The 18,033-nt window shown below is 57.3% G+C and overlaps 1 protein-coding gene across 1 annotated transcript; it reads left to right on the top strand.

Annotated features, from left to right (window-relative positions):
- The first annotated feature begins 451 nt into the window (after positions 1-451).
- SCN1B (sodium voltage-gated channel beta subunit 1) lies at positions 452-9,451 on the top strand. Its single transcript, XM_074980810.1, has 6 exons — positions 452-1,438; positions 2,754-2,920; positions 5,107-5,347; positions 6,304-6,445; positions 6,544-6,653; positions 8,111-9,451. Exons 1-5 carry the CDS (start codon positions 1,396-1,398, stop codon positions 6,608-6,610), a joined length of 660 nt encoding a protein of 219 aa, XP_074836911.1. The 5' UTR covers positions 452-1,395; the 3' UTR covers positions 6,611-6,653; positions 8,111-9,451.
- The last annotated feature ends 8,582 nt before the right edge of the window (positions 9,452-18,033 follow it).

Raw genomic sequence — 18,033 nt, 5'->3', positions numbered from 1 at the left:
CCCATAGCCCAGCTCTGTCCCCCGCCGGTGACCCCCTCCTGCACATCCATAGCCCAGCTCTGTTCCCCCACCCTGCAGCCCCATAGCCCAGCTCTGCCCCCTTGCCAGTGCCCCCCTCCCGCCCCGCAGCCCCATGACCCAGCTCTGCCCCCCATGGTCCGGCTCCGGCAGGGGGGCAGAGCTGGGCTGTGGGGTGCGGTGCGGGAAGGGGGCACCGGCGGGAGGCAGTGCTGGGCTATGGGGGTGCAGGTGGGAGGGGGGCAGAGCTAGGCTATGGGGGTGCGGTGCGGGAGGGGGGCACTGGCGGGGGGCAGAGCTGGGCTATGGGGCTGCAGGTGGGAGGGGGGCAGAGCTGGGCTAAGGGCGTGTGGGGCGCGGGGGCAGAGCTGGGCTATGGGGGTGCGGTGCGGGAGGCGGGTACCGGCGCGGGGGCAGTGCTGGGCTGCGGCCGGGAGCGAGGGTCTCGCGCCGAGGGGGCTCGGTCCCAGCCCCGGGTCCCGCCCCCGTCTGTCCCTGTGGGCGGGGATCGGGCCCCGCGCTCCCCGCGGCTGCTGCAATGCATCAAGTCCCCGCCCGCCCCCTGCGCCTGGCGCACGCTTTGATTCATTCGCAGCCGCAGCCGCAGCCGGCAGCCGGCTCCGCAGTGCGCCGGGCAGTGGCCGAGCCGCAGGGCCCCGACTTCCGAGCGGGTCCCGGCCCCACCTCGCCCCCTGCGGACCGGCCTGGCACCGGGCTCGCGGCCACCGCCGGGGCTGTCCCGGGGCCCCGCCCAGGCGGGCCGTGCTCCCTGCCCCGCACCATGCCCTGAGCCCCGCGGGCGGGACAGCCACCCCCGGGCAGCCGCAGCGCCGCAATGACCCTGAGAGCGTGGCTGGACTGGACCGAGCTGGGACTGCGGTGACCCCTCCCCCGCGTCCCGGGGGGCTGAGTCATCTGCTGGGCTGCAGGATCCCGGTGGCCGCCGCTGAGCCCTGGGCCGGGAGAGCCGGGTCGGGACCGGGTCGCTGGGCCGGCGAGGGGCCCAGGTCTGCTGAGGCAGCCCCCCAGCTCGCCTGTGCATGGCTCCCCCAGCCCGCCCTGTGCTCTGCCCTGGGCTGCGGGGTTGCCTCTTTCCCAGCAGGGCCGGGCCCTGGGCCCAGCTGGGGCAGCTTGCGGCACCTGGGGCAGCCAGGCCGTGGTAGCCTCTGCCTGGAACAAGCTGGCCTGTGGCTCCTCCAGGGCCGGGTGCCAGGACATTCCAAGGCGCAGGCCGGACAGTGCAGGGCACCGAGCCCTTGGCTATAAATACCCTCCTGGAAGATTTCTGCTGGGGATCGTCTGTCCACGGAGGCCGGAGCCGGAGCCGGGGCCAAGGAGACCCGCGGTCCCAGCCGGCCTCATCCCGGGGACCCTGCCATGGCTCCACTGAACCCCTCACTCCTGCTCTGCCTGGGCTTCGGTGAGTCACCCCTGGGGCTGGCCAGAGGGAGCCCCTGGGGCAGAGGTGTTGGGGAGAGTGGTCATAGGGCCTGTGCTAGTGGGGAGTCCCTGAGCCTTAGCTGTGCTGGGCTCCCACCCTCCCCCCACCCATCCTCACAGAGTCACACGTGGAAGGAAGGAGATCCTGGAGCAGGTGGCAGCCACACACCGGGATGGGACTGGCCCTGGCCCTGTGGCCCAGAGAGACAGCCAGTCCTGCAGGCCCAGGGGCAGGGGGAGACGTTGGGCAGAGACAGAGGGAGGGTCTGGAAACTGTTCGGACAGAGGCAGCTTTCTCAGGGGCTGACCCTGGAGTGACTTGGGCAGGAACCACCAGAGAAGGGTGAGATATTGAAGAGTCACAACTGCAGAGACAATGAACAGCCTAACTGGGCTCCCTGCTCTGCTGGTCCCTGTTACCTCTGACCTGCAGCCCCAGCTAGCCCTGTCCTGGGCTCCCCACTCTGCCGGTCCCCCATTACCTCTGACCTGCAGCCCCAGCTAGCCCCGTCCTTGTCTCTCTGCTCTGTCACTGCTCCTCACTCCGGATCTGCAGCCCGTTAGCCCCGTCCTGAGCTGTTTTGCCAGTGCCCTACTCTTGTCCCGCAGGCCTGCTAGCCCAGTCCAGCCCAGCCCAGCCCAGCCCTGCCCTGCCCTCCATTATCCCCTGCACTACTGGTGTTCCTTAGCCCTGACCTGCAGCTCCTGCTAAAACAGCCTGCCTCCCCCAGCTCCCGATCAACAGCCCCTGCTAACCCAGCCAGGCCCCCAACTCTTCCAGCATCCCTCATTCCCAGCCTGCAGCCTCCCCAGGCCAGCCATGGGCTTCACCCCCAGTTCATGCTTAGAGCATGCTGGAGCAGCCCAGGCAAAGACGGACACCCATAGAGTAGGCGTGATCCTGTCCTAACTTACAGGGGCCTCCCCAGGCTTCTGCCTTCATCACCTGCCTCTGGCTGTCAGAGCCACCCGCAGCTCACCCAGGTACAGCCCATCCAGCTGCTGGGAGCTGACTTAAGGAAAGCAGGGGGTAGGGGGAGCATATGGGGTAGCCCTGGGAGCTGGAGGGGGTCTGGAGGTGCTGGAGAAAGGGGGTTGCTCAGGGATGTAGATGGGGGCTAGTGGAAGGGGGTTGCTCGGGTAAGCAGATGGGTGGCTGGAGTGAATATGGGGGTGCTGGATGAAGGGGATTGCTCAGGAGGTGGCTGAGGGGGATTTGGCGTGCTGGTGGATGGCAGTAGCTCAGGGATGCAGGGGAGGAGCTCTGTGTGACCCCTTAATGCCCTGTCCCCCAGTGTCGTCATGCTGGGCCGGCTGCGTGGAGGTGGACTCCGAAACTGAGGCTGTTTTCGGGAAGACCTTCAAGATCCTCTGCATTTCTTGCAAGAAGCGGAGCGAGACGACGGCCGAGGCCTTCACTGATTGGTACTTCCGAGAGAAGGGCACAGAGACCTTCACCAGGGTGAGTGAGGCTGGCCAGGGCCTGGCCTGCTCTGGGACGCTCGGGGTGCGGTGGGGTACCAGATCCCTGGCTAGGGCTTTTTCCTCCTCATGCACTGTCCAGCCCAACCCCATGTGGTGTTAGACAGTGGCTGGGCCACACACCAGAGGCAGCTGCATCGCAGCACTGCCCGTTTCAGGCAGGCCCCATGGCTGGGAGCTGGTCACTGCCCTGAGCTGGGTAAAGGTGGACAAGCCTTGCTCTGTGCTGGGCATGCACCCCCTCCCTCCCCTGCCTTGCCAGCCCCTTAGAATTCACAGCCCACCCAGCACTGGCGACAGCCCTGCTCCCCGCCCCGCCCACCAACCCCCTAGACCTCACTCCCTCTGGTTCCCAGTCCTTCTCCCCAACTCCTGGCCAAGCCCCAGACTTCACTGCCCACTCAGTACTGGGGATAAACCAGGGGACTGGTTCCCTGCTCCCCACCCAGCTCTAAGCAGTAGACCCCACCCCATTCCCAGGAGGAGAGAACCTAGGAGTCCTGCTATGGAAAACAGGCACCATATCCACCCCATCTCATGTCTCCCTTTGCTGAGCAGGGGGGTCACTCTGGGACACTGTGGGTTGCTTGGAGGGAGCCACTCTCCACTGGGGCCGTGCAGGGTCTCTCTCCATGGGACTGTGGAGTTTGATCACTCTGTGTGGAGGGGGTCATTCTCCATGAGGCCATGGGTGTGTCACTCTTTGGGGAGCTGTCAGGGGTCACTCTTCATGGGGTCACTATCGTTGGTGCCCTAGAGATCAGTTACTCTTCGGGGGGGTCACTCTTTGTGGGGCCCTGGGGTGTCACTCTCCATGAGGGGGTCATTATCTGGGGGAGCCCATTGGGCCCTGGGAGGGTGTCACTGTCTATGGGGGGGTGACTTTTTGTGAGCTCCTGGGTTGTCACTTTCCATGGGGGGTTGCTGTATGTGTGTGGGGGCGGGTCACTGTTCACAAGGCCTGGGGGAGGCACAGAATCATAGAACACTAGAACTGGAAGGGACCTCAAGAGGTCACCGAGTCCAGCCCCCTGCCCTCGTGGCAGGACCCAGCACAGTGTAGATCATCCCTGATAAGTGTCTGTCTAACCTGCTCTTAAATATCTCCAGTGATGGAGATTCTACAACCTCCCTTGGCAATTTATTCCAGTATTTGACCACCCTGACAGTTAGGAAGTTTTTCCTAATGTCCAACCACAACCTCCCTTGCTGCAGTTTAAGCCCATTGCCTCTTGTTCTATCCTCAGAGGCCAAGAAGAACAAGTTTTCTCCCTTCTTGTAACACTCCTTTAGGTACTTGAAAACCACTATCATGTTCCCTCTAAGTCTTCTCTTTTCTAAACCGAATGAGCCCAGTTCTTTCAGTCTTCCTCCATAGCTCATGTTCTCTAGACCTTTGATCCTTTTTGTTCCTCTTCTCTGGACCTTCTCCAATTTCTCCACATCTTTCTTGAAATGTGGTGTCCAGAACTGGACTCCCACTGAGGCCTAATGAATGGAAGAATGACTTCCTGTGTCTGGCTCTCAACACTCGTGTTAACGCATCCCAGAATCATGTTTGCTTTTTTTGCAAGTGTCACACTGTTAGCTTGTGGTCCGCTATGACACTATCTGTGAGGATCTCATTATCCATGGGCCCTACGGGGGGTGGCTGTCTGTGAGGGTCACAGTCTGCAAAGCCCTGTGGGAGTCATTCTCCATGGTGGGTTGTGGTCCATGGATACCCAGGGGTGTCACTGTCTGTGTGTATGTCTTGGGGGGGGTCACCGTTCATGGAGACAGTGCTGGGGCTCCTGCCCCATACCCAGCCCCTCCATGGCCTGCCATGGGGAGGCAGGGGTCAGTCTCTGAGGGGCAGCAGGTTATGGGCGGGATCTTCCCGTGGGTCTGCTAAAAAACAGCGCTGTGGGGCAATCGTCTGGGCCAGAGTCACCTGGGGCCTGTCTCCTGGGAGCTGTGGTCTTAGTCTGTGGTGACTGTGGGCTGTGGTCTCAGGTGGGCTGGCCTTCTCCCTGCACCCTCCCCGTGAGGCTGTGACCACCTGTCCCACTGAGTATGGCTGTGGTCTTGGGCAGGCCAGTCCCCACCTCACGCACAGCAGGGCCGTGGTCTCAGGCGGGCCTCCCACATAGTGCACCGCCATCCATTTGTCTCCTGGCCCTGCAGATCCTGCGCTATGACCCCGATGCTCTGCTGGAGGTGGTGGACGAGCGGTTCCAGCACCTGGTGGTGTGGAACGGCAGCAAGAACACCCGGGACATGCAGGATCTCTCCATCTTCCTGACCAACGTCACCTACCAGCACGCAGGCGAGTACCTGTGCCGTGTGGACCGCAACCTCACCTTCAATGACTATGTCTTCAACATCGTCATCAACAAGACCATCCACGTCGCGGTGGTGGAGAAGGGTGAGCGGGAGCGAGCAGTGGGTGGGGCCAGGAGCAGAGGGCGGGGCCAGGGAGGTTGGAGCTATGTACTCAAGGTGATGCTATTAGGGGCCAGTAGGTGACACCAAATATCAGGACTGGGCTCTGATTGCTTGGGTGCTGTGTTCATGGGGCAGCAGCACAAGCACGGGGAGCTAGAGTGATGGGGACAGTTTGACCCTGGGGCGTGGGGCTGCCTCCAGAGGGTGTGGCCAGAGACACAAGGGTGGGGCCACACGCAGGAGTGGGATGCTCCACATGTGGGCTGCAGCCACACGGAAGGAAGGTCACACACTCTGGGGTGGGGCTGCACTCAGGGGGCATGGCCCCTCCCTCACCATGGGGCGATCCATGGCAGGGGGGACACCATATAGCTGGTGGGCAGGTTCATACGTGGCGTGGGGGTTGAGCCACAGGGGAAGAGGGACCCCACATCTGGAGGGAGGGGCTGTGCCCATGGGGAGGAAGGGGACAAGCGGGTAGAGCCACACACAGGGGCGAGAGGCAGGTCCCGGGGTGGAACCACACAGAGGAGTGGGTGGTTCCTACACCTTCCCCACGTCAGTCCAGTCCAGGCCGGGGCAGGGAACTGGGGGACTGAAAAGGGTAGGAAGAGCTGGGCTTGGACAGCTGCTGCACAGGGTTAGGAGTAGGGGGAGCAGTGGGGCTAAAGACTTACATGTACAGTTGTCAGGTGGCCCTGGTGGTAGGTGGTCTCTGAAGGCCAGAGGAGGAGGATCTGGGGCCATCTCCAGAGCCCGGGGAGTCTGTCCTATTGCAGACGGATGTTCCTGGGAAGTGCTCAGCTGGGGCAGAGCGCTGGGTGCCGAGTGGGCTTGTTGAACAAGGAGTGGAGCTGGGGGAGGGGAGAGGAGCAGGGGGACTGCAGGGGGGTGGGCGCAGGCCCCGTCTCACCCTGTCCCCTCTGCCCTTGGCAGCGAACCGGGACGTGGCGTCCATCGTGTCGGAGATCATGATGTACGTGCTCATCGTGGTGCTCACCATCTGGCTGGTGGCCGAGATGATCTATTGCTACAAGAAGATTGCAGCTGCCACGGAGGCGGCTGCGCAGGAGAATGCGTGAGTTGGGGGAGTGGGGGGCTCAGAGGGCACAGAGCTCGGCTGGCGGGTGCCTCGGGGCAGCCTGGCAGACAGTCCTCACCCCCATCTCTTCACAGCTCTGAGTACTTGGCCATCACGTCGGAGAGCAAGGAAAACTGCGCCGGGGTGCAGGTGGCGGAATAGCCTGAGTGGGCCGGCCGTGAGCTTGGGGGACCTCGTATGGCGGGTGAGACGGATGAGGGAGCACTGGGGGAAAGGGGGGGTGCACATAGGATTTGGTGCTACTCTGCCTTTGCCCTTAAGCAGGAGCAAGCAGCAGTTAGAGCACTGGCCTTGGAAACCCAGGGTTGTGAGTTCAATCCTTGAGGGGGCCATTTAGGGGTCTGGGGCAAATAGATTTAAAAAAAATCAGCCAGGAAGGGAGCTAGGTCCTGCTGTGAGGGCAGGGGGCTGGACTCGATGGCCTCTCAAAGTCCTTCCAGCTCTATGAGATCGGTATAGCTCCATGTTTTAAGATCTGCTGGCCCCAGGGCCTCTCCCTGCCTTGGTGGGGGCTCAGGAGCTCTCTGAATTCACCACAGTGCTGGGCCTTGTGCCACTGCCTGTGAGCCACAGCCAGGAGAGAACCCAGGAGTCCTGGATCCCCGTCTAACCACTAGTCATCACTTCCTACCTCATCTCTCAATGCGTTGCATCCTGCTCCCCTGAGCAGACCCTGTAGAGCAGGGCAAGTACAGCCCCTTTAGATCCTGCCTGCCACAATCCTCCAAGCTGCCAGTGTCCCTCAGGCTGGTCCCCTGCCTGCCACAGCCCTACAGGGAGCTCCAGCAGCTGCCCCCATAGGCCTGTTCCCAGCCCATGGGAGCTGTCTGGGCTATACATGCGGTGCAGAGACGCCCAGGCTGGCCCCAGCAGCTGGCTGCTTTGAGTGGCGGGTGGGAGTCCTACAAGGTGGGGACCTGCCTGAGGGTCCCACTGAGCTGCTGGTCTAGAACCACTAGGGTAAGCACCCTGCAGCCCAAGCCAGCACTTGGCCTCTCACCCCTGCGCCACGTCAAAACCAGTTCTCTGCACCCTGTCCCTGGTCATTACACCCTCCTCCAGGTCAGAATCCACCCCTGCATCTCAGTCCTCTGCCCCAGGTCACAGCCCCCTCCTCACCAATGTTCCCTCTCATTTTTCCCACTCATGGAATGAATTTTGTGACATGCACCAAGGCGTGTGGAACTGTGCACCCCCAGCAGGAACACACAGCCGGCTGCGGGAGCTCGGCTAATCAGCTGCATGGCACCTAAACCTCTCTTGGGCAGCCGTCCAAGCTCTCATCTCACAGAGAATACTGCTTCTGACCCACGTCGCAGCTCATACCCTCTGCACCCCCTCCTACATCCCTGCGCCAGGCCACAGCCCCCTCCTTCACCCAACACCCCCCGTCAGACCCACACACCCTGCTGCACCCCAGTCCCCTACCCAGAGCTCCCTCCTTCACCCATCCCCATCCCAGCCCCACACCCACTCCATTAATATCCTGGGAGAATGCGGCCCTTGAGCACTTACTGAATTCTTGGTGTGGCCCTGCCAGAGCGGATAACAGCCCACTACTGCTAGCAGCTGTGGGGCTCTCCTTTGACTGCAGGCTGTATCGTCGGGGCGCCTGATTTACAGTGACCTTGTTTGTTGCAGGCCCGAGGCTACGGCGAGGAATGAAGAGGGGAGTGACTCGCCATGGGGCGGCCCCCCCAGCTGGCTCCCCTCCACACTCTGCACACCTGGGGCTGTCCCCAAACAAAGCATGTTGTTGTGAACCCTAGCACCCGCTCTCCCAGCCCCACGGGGGGCAGGCAGTGGGCGCCTCGCTCTTTTAGACACAGCCCGTTGCCTCCGGGCGAACGAGGCTGCCCCCACTGCAATGCATGATGGGGGAAGCAACATGGCCGCCCACCTCTGGGCACTTGCACTCGCGCTTTCTGGTTTGCACATTTCTTGCGCTTCAGGTTGTTTTGGTGACTTTGCTGCCAGCATGTTTCGGGTCTGAGGAGCGGGGGCCCGGCGGGGCGTCCCGGGACCAGGGGAGGGAAGGGCCGTGCCCCACCTCAGGCTTTTTCCAGCCTGGTCCCAGGGAACCAGGACGAAGGATCAGCCTCTCAGGGACTTGTACGAGGTCTGGCCACCCACTGGCTTCCTAGGCCCGAGCCGGACTTGGAGCAGGGCCTGGGGCGGCCATGTCATGGAGTCCAGGCTAGTGCTGTAGGTGAGGGTGGGCTCCAAGATGGCTGTCCAGTGGGTCCCAATGTGGCCCACGCCCCGAGGCACCAGGGGGCTGGGGGAAATGCCCAAGGTGGCTGCATGGGGTCTTGAGGCCCACAGGGGATGAGGCAGGTGTTCAGGGTGGCTGTCTGTCTGTCAGGATCCCAGCATGTTCCCTGGAGGAGCCCATGTTTCCAGTCGCAGACAGGACCTTCCCCACTGCCCTGGGGCTGCTTCATTAACTCCCAGAACAGATGCCCCTGAGGTCCCCCCATCCCCTCCCAGTGGCCAAGGCGGGATGGGCAGGGCTGAGCCTGGTGGTGGGGGGGGCAAAATCTGGGGGAACAGCCCCCACAATGGGCCCCTGAGGGGTCTGCTAGTGAGCGCCCCCCCCAAGCCTCCCAGGCTCTGCCCTCTCCCTCCATTCCCTGACGCCAGAGATACCAGCCGCCTTTGTGGCCCCCCCCCCCCACCATGCAATACTCCCCAGTGCCATATCCTCCATGCCAGCCAGCCAGCCCCCAGCCCCAGAGGACCCATTGCCACAACCCAGCCATTCTGGGCTCTTCAGGGAATACAGCCAAGTGGCCCCCGGCCCTCCCTTCTCAGACCCTCGGGCTGGTCCCGGGGACCTGCCCGTCACTGTGCCGTAGGGGTTCTTCATGGAATAAAGAGACTGGATTTCACCCTGCGTTCCCAGCGTGATTCCTGGGGGAGAGGGCAGCGGTACGGGGTCAGGGAGCAGACAGTGGGGTGATGCTGCTGAGGAATCTGGGCTCAGCAAAATGAAGGTGCAGGGCAGGGCGGGGAGAGGGGTCCCCAGGTGAGGAGAAGGGGGGCAGTATTGGGTACATCGGCCGGGAAGGGAGCCTGGCAGCAGGGGAGGGAGTAGTAAGGGGTGTGTAGGAAGAACCCAGCAGTGGGGGTTGTGGGGTGGGGAGGGAGTCTGGCAGCAGGGAAGGGGCACTGTGGGGAGGGCAGGCTGGCTGCCCCAGGACCCCTTTGCCAAGGCCACCCAGCTGGGCCAGGGGCTGCAAAGCTGGCGTGAGAGGAGCTGGGGCCTTTCCCCGAGTGCGGCAGGAGCAAACATTTCATGTCTGGCCCGACTTTCCGCGTCTGCAGGTTGCCCCCCCGCGGCCCCAGCCCGCCCTGTCTCGTGCAGTCCAAACCGACTGACATTTCAGTTAAGTTCATGTGGAAGGAAAAAAAAACCCCAAACCTTTTGGCACATGTAAGAAAATGCATCTGTAGAATGTAAAACTGTTCTTCATGGGGATATAAAAGTGACTACACGGACCTAAAACCAGTGACACAGTTCAGCATTTTTAATAAGATGGATGAGTCTGAGACTCAGCAGTCGATCGTGCTCAGCTCCCCGACCGTAGGAAATGCCACGCCCCCCCTCAGCGCCGCCCCCCTTGGCACACCCCTGCCCTCAAGCTCAGGTCGTACTTGGGTGGCTGGGGGGAGGCGGATCTGGCTTGGTGCCACACATGGATCTAGTGAAGGTCCCCAGCCCGTCTAGGCCTAGAGGTTCCTGGCACAGGGCTCCACTCACCAAGTGTCGCTCACGGAATTAGGGGCAGTGGCTGCCACTCTGTGGCCTGGCAGCGGTGCTTGGCATGTGCAGTGCGGGGAGCCCAAGGAAGAGGCTGGGAGCCGCCCTGAACAGAGTGGGGGACAGAACCCAGGACTGCTGGCTCCAGCCCCACCCCTTCCCGAGCCAGGGCAGATCCTAGGAGTTCCTAGACCGTCCTAACCACCAGGGACCCCTCTCTTCCTCCAGCCAGGAGAGAACCCAGGTTTCTTCTTTCAGTGGGTCCCCGTGGATGCTCCACTGTGGGCGGATGTGCACCGTGTCTCTGCCTGGTGAGCGTTGGTAGCAGCATCGGGTCAGCCCACCTGTGCGCCTCTCCCCATGTTCTACCTTGAGGCTAACGTGTGCCGAGCAGATGAACCCTAGGGCATCAGGCCAGAGGCAGAGTGGACAGCAGTCCTGTCTCATACATCACAGTCTGAGAGTTTAGTTTTCAGAGCTGCTATTAGAGGTTCTGTTTGATTTACTCTGACAGGGTTTCTGTTAGTGGTCCCCTGATTAAAACCCCACCATCTTTTTTCTTACTCCTGGTTCCCCCCTTTTCCCCCCCTCTGGGGACCTCCCCAGTAGTAGGCATGCCTGGCTCCCCCAGATTTAAAAGGTGCCAGCTTACAACTGGACACCCCCACTATGCCTGGTGCCTTGGAGAGGCTCCCTGCCTCAGAAGCCAACAGCTGAAGCCTAGCCCCCAAAGAAATCTTGGGGAGGCAGGTACTTTTAATCTGGCATCTACCCTCAACCTTGAACCGGCTCTGTGGGACACAGCATCCGTAGAGCATTCTGCTCCGAAGGGGGGTGATCCCAGGAGGAAATCTGCAGGCTCCCCTCACGAGATCTGTGAAAAGGGGCTGCAAGCCCTCCAGCTGAGCCCTGGATCACCAGAAGAGCCCCGTACCCAACTGGTTATGGTGAGGGCCAAGCGTGGTTCCCATAGGACGTTTGGTCAGCTGGTGCACATGCTGCCTGTCAGCCTGATGACCCAAAGGGCCCAGGCTTGGAAGTGGCAGCAGCGCCCGCCAAAGGCAAGAGTGCCGATTGTATCACCTCTGCCAAGGTGGTACCAACTGCTCTTAAGCAACCCTCCCTTCACCAACCCTCTCAGGTGGGATATCTGCTCCCACGTGGCCAAGATGCCCATTCCTGGCACAGCTAGCAAGGTGCCCACCAAACCCTCCTCGCCTGCTCTCCCAAAATGAAGGACGAACCCAGCCTGCAGTTACCCTGGCTCAAGGCGTGGCTCGTTCGTGGCTCCAACACCGTGTGCTGCTGCTGCACCTGAAGAGGTGCAGGAAGTGGTGGTGTATGATGGGAAACTGGCTACCTGCCGCACTTACCTGCTGAGATGGAAAAGGTTCCAGGTGTGATGTGATTCCAAACAAATTACCCCCATCTTCCTCCCTCCCTCTGTCCCTTCCCACATGCTAGATTACAAAATTGCCTCAGGAGGACAGGACTACCTCTTAGTACATCCTGCGGCCATAACAGCTTTGCACCAGCAGCTAGAGGGATACTTGGTGGTCTGGCCACCCAGCGACAGAGATTGCTCAAGGGCCCAGAAACCTCTTCCCTCAACCCAGACACCCCACTCCACTGTTGGATCTGAATCGACTTCTGAAGAGCCTGCCGAGGTCTCCCTTTGAACTTGGAGCCCGTTTGCAATGTTACCCACCTATCAGAGAAGACCATGGTGTGGTCACTGTCCCCTCGGTTCACAAGACCAAGGGACACAGCAGATTTAACGGCACTCTTGTCGTCTTGTCTTCTCCTGCGAACCAGCTTGTTCGTGTTCCCCCAAAGCCTCACCATGACAAGAGGGAGGCTGTTCTGTGTAGGGAGCCTTGGCCTTCCATCTGGAAAGCACAAAGGCGTTTCAGAAATCTCTGCATTGCAGAAAGGTCAAAAAGCACAACTCTCCACCGAGGGCTTCAATTGTACTGGCTGCTGCTGTTGTGCTGAGCTGTGGTTACGGCTGTCCAGCATCCATACAAACGCCGTGAGATTGGTTTCCACGTCTGTTGCCATTGTTATAAATGTTGCCCATTCAAGAAAGCTGCAGGGCTTTCACAGCACACAGCGTGATTAGTAGAGCCTCTGCCTTCATAATGGCCTCGTCTCCAAAGCCCCAACCCTCCAGCGGGCCGCCTGCAGCACCCGCAGAGACGCTACTCCGAGAAGAGGTGCACCTTGTGCAGCGAGGATGGTTCTCTGGCTGCTCCATGACCTGTGCTCTGCCCCTCTGCTCTGGAGCTGTCAGTAGCGGCTCTGTGATGTGGGGGGAGAACCTCGAGGCAGAGCCTGAGAAAGAGCGTGAGCAGGTGTGGGTTGAATGCAGAGGTGCTGGCCGGGACGCAGGCACGTAGCAGAGCACCTGCAGGAGGAACGTAGAACTGCTGCAATGGCAGAGGGTGAGTAACTTCCTCGCCCTGCCGCCCAGCCCCCTGCCATAGCCCACCTGTCTCCCACGCAGTGTGAATCCTTCAGTGAACCTGGATGCTGGCAGGCTGAGGCACCGGGCCTGGCGCCCTGGCACAGAGCAGAGTGGGCTTTGCAGGCAACTGGGGCTCATCATGCCACCTTGTGGCTACCTTCCTCATCACAGCCTGGCTGCCAGCTGCACAAAGGCTGGTCTGTGAATATCACACCCACGTGCCGGTGCTCGGTGTCCCAGAGTGAACTGGGGGGCTGCAAGGGGAGGAAGTTGCTATTTCTGGGGTGTGGCTAGGTTGGTGTAGCAGACCACAAGCCACCGTCCAGGCGCTCTCCACTTTGGGGGGGCGGGTGGATGGGGTTTCACTGCACCTGCCCAGTCCTGGCTTAGCCCATGGCGCTCACAGCCAGATGAGGTCGTTAGAGCATGCACCCCAGCCCAGTGCAGGCCATGGCATGACACCTAGTGCCCCACGCCACCCAGTAGCAGGGTTAGAACAATGTGTGTCAGCCTGCACAGCCTCTCCAGGCAGAGTGGGAGGGGTGGGGGAGGGTCTGGCCACACATTGATGAGATGGAACAAGCCTGAGTGAGCCCAGAGGATGCCCCATACCCTCCTTCTTGGTCCCAATGCCTTCCACCCCTGCAATCCAGGGCATGCAGGTATGAGGCACCAGAAAGGCCCACTCAGAGTCCCCCACCTGCTGGGACCCCCCATGTGTGTCTCAGGAGGAGCCCCTCCCAAAAGTATCCGGCAGCCGTGCCTGCAGGGAGCTTGCTCTCAGGCAGGGTCACCCTGTCGCAGCTGGCCATGATTAAGGCTCAGGAGAGGCTGAGGGTCCTATTTGGGTTTGTTTAGTTTGCAGAAGAGAAGACTGAAGGGTGATTTAATAGCAGCCCTCAACTTCCTGAAGGGGGGCTCTAAAGAGGATGGAAGGAAACTGTTCTCAGTGGTGACAGATGGCAGAACAAGGAGCAATGGTCTGAAGTTACAGAAGGAGAGGTGTAGGTTGGATATTAGGAAAAATTACTTCACCAGGAGGGTGGTGAAGCACTGGAATGTGTTGCCTAGAGAGGTGATGGAATCTCCAACCCTAGAGGTTTTTAAGTCCCAGTTTGACAAGATCCTGGCTGGGTTGACTTAGTGGGGGTTGATCCTGCTTGAAGTAGGTGGCTGGACTCGATGACCTCCTGAGGTCCCTTCCAGACCTAGGATTCTAGGATTAAGCCCTAGCATACCGTTTGGACTGCTCAGCCCTGCTAAAGGGATGCTGGGCCTTGCCAACTGCCCTAGGGCTCACATAGTGTATTGCTCAGCCCTGCTGCCAGGCACTGAGCTCATTAACTACTGCCCCGCCCTGCCCCAGAGCCCAGGCTCATAAAATGTATGGCTCAGGCCTGCTGAAAGGCACTGGGCTTACCAGCCCCTGCGACTTTACTGGGCTGCTGTGACTGTTCCTGCCCTAGAGAGGGCAAACCCCAGGCACAAACTGCTAGCAACGGATTTATCCAATGTTTTGAGATCATCCATTGTTTGCTGTTTAGATACGAGTTGTTCATTTTTGGGTTTTTAGACATTCACTGTTTATTAAAAATAACCAAGAGGGTTATTTATTTTATTTTGCAATTATAGCTTTGGAAACCACAAAGAAATCCTTAAAGATCCACATGCAGTTCCAAAGCCACGGGTCGCAGACCCCTGAGCAAGTCAGTCAGCAGGTGACAAATTATGCATATCCTGGAGACAGCCAGGACCTCTTCACTTTGCAGGATCTTCTGCACTCAAGCAATGCTGGATAGGGCACTTCTGGTGAGTGTATTTTTTTAAACTGCTACAAGTATAATAGTATAACCAATATGGTTTCTCTAGGCATATTGAGAGGCCTAGAGCTTGTCTTTACCCAGAATAAAGAGCAGCAGCCATTAACTGTGACGCTACAAGTCACATACTCACATTCCCTCTACATTTCAGTACAATAGTGTCACATCAGTCTGTTAAATAGTAACAGAGAGGGAACCATGCTAGTCTGTATACTATCAAAACAAAAAAGCAGTCAAGTAGCACTTTAAAGGCTAAGAAAATAATTTATTAGGTGAGCTTTCGTGGGACAGACCCACTTCTTCTTCTTGGTCTGAAGAAGTGGGTCTGTCCCACGAAAGCTCACCTAATAAATTATTTTCTTAGTCTTTAAAGTGCTATTTGACTGCTTTTTTGTTGTTATCAGGTTGTTAAGAAGAAGACCATATCCTAATGCCACCCACTGTTAAACAGATCTCAAGATGGGTAAAGAAAACTTAGCTAACAGCCTTTTGTCTGGCAACCAATGACTTCTCAGTAGCTGAGTTTGTGGAATCACCATTCTATAATGATTGTCTTTGCTTTTCTATTGTTTTCTGTATAATTTCTGTCTCGTTTGTAATTCCTGCTGTCTTCTGTATAATTAATTTTGCTAGGTGTAAATCAGTTAAGGTGGTGGGTTATGATTGGTTAGATAATTCTGTTACAGTATGTTATGATTGGTTAGTAAAATTGTACTAAAATAATTGGTCAAGGTATAGCCAAGCAGGACTCAAGTTTCACTACTTAAATTGGGGTCCAAGAAGGAAACAGGAGGAAGAACAGAACATCAAACAGGAAGGAAAGCAAAGACCATCAAGCAGGAAAGAAGGAAGAAAGAACACCTTAAGGAGGACTCACCCGCAACACCAAGACCCTGAGGTGCAGCAATCAGCATCCAAAGAATGATTTTTGTCTGTCCAACAGGGGAAGTCTTCCTGCCTTATTCAGGATTGGTGAGCATGATACTGTGTGCTTGGCATGTATTCTGCTTACTTGATAATTGTAAATAAACAGAGAATAAGAATATGACTGTGCAAGGCTTGTTCAGTGGCACAGATTCTGCAGACTGGCAACGAATTATGCCCTGAGCCTTAGGAATTGGGTAAGGGCAGGAGTTTAACAGGGTCACGCCTTGAGCCCTATGGGTTGGGTAAAGGTGTGTGTGTCCCTGAGTGTGGAAGGGATAAGAAATTTATGTGGGTAATACAAGCAGGTTGTGGCTGGGGTGTGGTGGATCTATGCATATGCAGCCTGGGACCCCTAGAACACCTTAATGTTTCTGGGGACAGAGCTCTGATCCTTCTTGGAAATCTCCATACTGGTGTCAGACAGGTACTCCTTTTTTTCCATGAGAATTTTGGGGAGCCCTGAATTATTCTGGCTTCCATGATAGCATGCCACCAGCAAATAATCTGCAGTCATGGCACCACAGAACATTCTTGCAAATTTCCCAGCCCTGTGCCCACAGAATATGATCATATGTTCTCTTTTTTTTCACTTTCTGTTATTCTTAGGAAGCAGATGTATCTTTTTGCAGACTAGAAGAAGCATGAGAAATGTAATGAAAGTTTGTCCCTTTAACATTGGGTCCTGTGTTTAAAGTCCATTTAAATATCACAGGACTACCTCACCACACCATGTGGCTGATGGGTTCTCCCGCTCCCCCCGCCATCACACGGTTGCTGGGATCTCCAGGCTCTGCTTCCAGATGCATCAGGTCCAGCTTGGGGTTTCAGTGCTTTAAAAGGCCTTTTCTCAGCACAGGATTTAAGAGGAAACACCGAGAATTTTTTTTTCTGTGTTTTACATTTCACAGGACTGCCCTCCCTACCACAACCTGCCACGCTGATGGTGGCTCGTCCAGATCTTGCTTCCAGACACCATCATATCCAGCATGGTTATAATGCATTATTGCATGCCATGCTGTGCCCCGCCCCCTGCTCCCTCGGCCACCAGGCTCTTACCATGCCTGCAATGTGGAAACGCTCTGGAGAAGATATAGCTTTCTCGTTTTGCAGAGACTGATTCATTCTTAGCTTTAAGTAGACAAAAGTGGCCTTCTAAAACAAAAGATGCTATGATTGTGAAACAGACACCCATTTATTGTATGGCTCTGTGCATTGTGGCACATTTAAAACTTGTATCCAAATTTTGACCTTGAATGTCTTCAACAAGCAATACAAGTGGGAGGGTGATTGTTGTCCCTGCCTGTAGACAGGCCCACTCTAATGCTCCACAGGAAAAGAACAAAGCAGGACCTCATCTTACAACAGTTGGAAGAGTCTCAGAGAGACAGAGTGCAAGCCAGCACTGAGAGAGAGTGGACGCAAGAATGGTGCCAAAATGTGCTTTGGCATAGGATTCAGGACTCAGCAGAGCTCCTGTTAGCTGTCAGAGAACAGACTGACATCTTCTAGTCCCTAATGGAATTGTATAGGGGCCACTACACATCATGAAAATTTACCCAACCTCCTCACCATGTTCCTTGCCCTTCCCTTGTTGGAGGCCCAGAGTGCAAGGAGGAAGGGAAAGGACAGCCTTTTGGTCAACCCTCAGGAATGCTCCACACAACTGAAGGCCCATATCTCTCAACATATGATGGCAGATTTCCCTTGCTTTTCCACCCCTTAACCCTCAGCCCCTAAATAAAAACAATGTAGGTCAGAAAACCACAGTGTTTATTGGTTAATTGGGGTGTGGTAGAGTGGGGTGAAGTTGGGAGTGCTTTTATAAAGGGCAAGCAAACATCACTGGTGGGGCAGGGGTCACACTGCTTAAAAACATCAGGTTTGTGTGTCTGTCTGCTCATTCATAAAGCTATTTTTTTAAAGTATCCCTGATTTGCATTGCACCTATCTGTGCTCTCCTGATTGCCCTTGTGTCTGGCTGTTCATAAGTACTGGCCAGGACATCTGCCTCTACCCTCCAGCCTGGCATAAAATTTTCCCTCTTTACGTTACCAGAGTTATGAAGCATGTAGCAGGCCCCCACCACAAGGGAGATGCTGGCTTTGCTGAAGTCCAAATGAGATAGAAGGCACCTGAATCTGTCTTTTAAATGGCCAAAGGCACATAGTATCACTATTCTGTGCTTGCTTAGCCTATAGTTGAAGTGCTCCTTGCTGCCGCCCAGGGTGCCTGTGTGTGGCTTCATGAGCCATAGGAGCACAGGGTAAGCGGGGTTGCCCAGTATCACTATGGGCATCTCCACACCTTCAATCTTGATTTTTCTGTTCTGGGAAGAAAGTTACATTATGGAGCTTTCTGTACAGACCAGAATTTCTAAAGAGGCACACATCACACACCTTCTCCTCTCACTTGCTTTTTTTTTAACAAGAAGCTACAGGCTACTTCTTGAAGTGGCCATAACCCTCTGTGCAACAGCTTTAAGCTCCTCCAGATCCATGCTAGCCCCTTGTAATGTGTCAGGGCAGGCTTTGGAAAAGTGGTATGAAAATTCCTTTGGCAGTTCACACTGCCCTAACTCCCCTCCCCC

Source organism: Carettochelys insculpta, chromosome 30, assembly GCF_033958435.1.
Source record: "Carettochelys insculpta isolate YL-2023 chromosome 30, ASM3395843v1, whole genome shotgun sequence".
Classification (NCBI taxonomy): domain Eukaryota; kingdom Metazoa; phylum Chordata; order Testudines; family Carettochelyidae; genus Carettochelys; species Carettochelys insculpta.
Note: the sequence above shows the minus strand (reverse complement) of the source record. Positions and strands in the feature narration are given on the sequence as shown.

Bases quoted from the DNA above. Each gene is read 5' to 3' on its own strand.
- SCN1B (XM_074980810.1), top strand. From the start codon at position 1,396: ATGGCTCCACTGAACCCCTCACTCCTGCTCTGCCTGGGCTTCG. The intron at 2,921-5,106 runs GTGAGTGAGGCT...CTGGCCCTGCAG, and splicing joins GCACAGAGACCTTCACCAGG to ATCCTGCGCTATGACCCCGA. The intron at 5,348-6,303 runs GTGAGCGGGAGC...TGCCCTTGGCAG, and splicing joins CGTCGCGGTGGTGGAGAAGG to CGAACCGGGACGTGGCGTCC.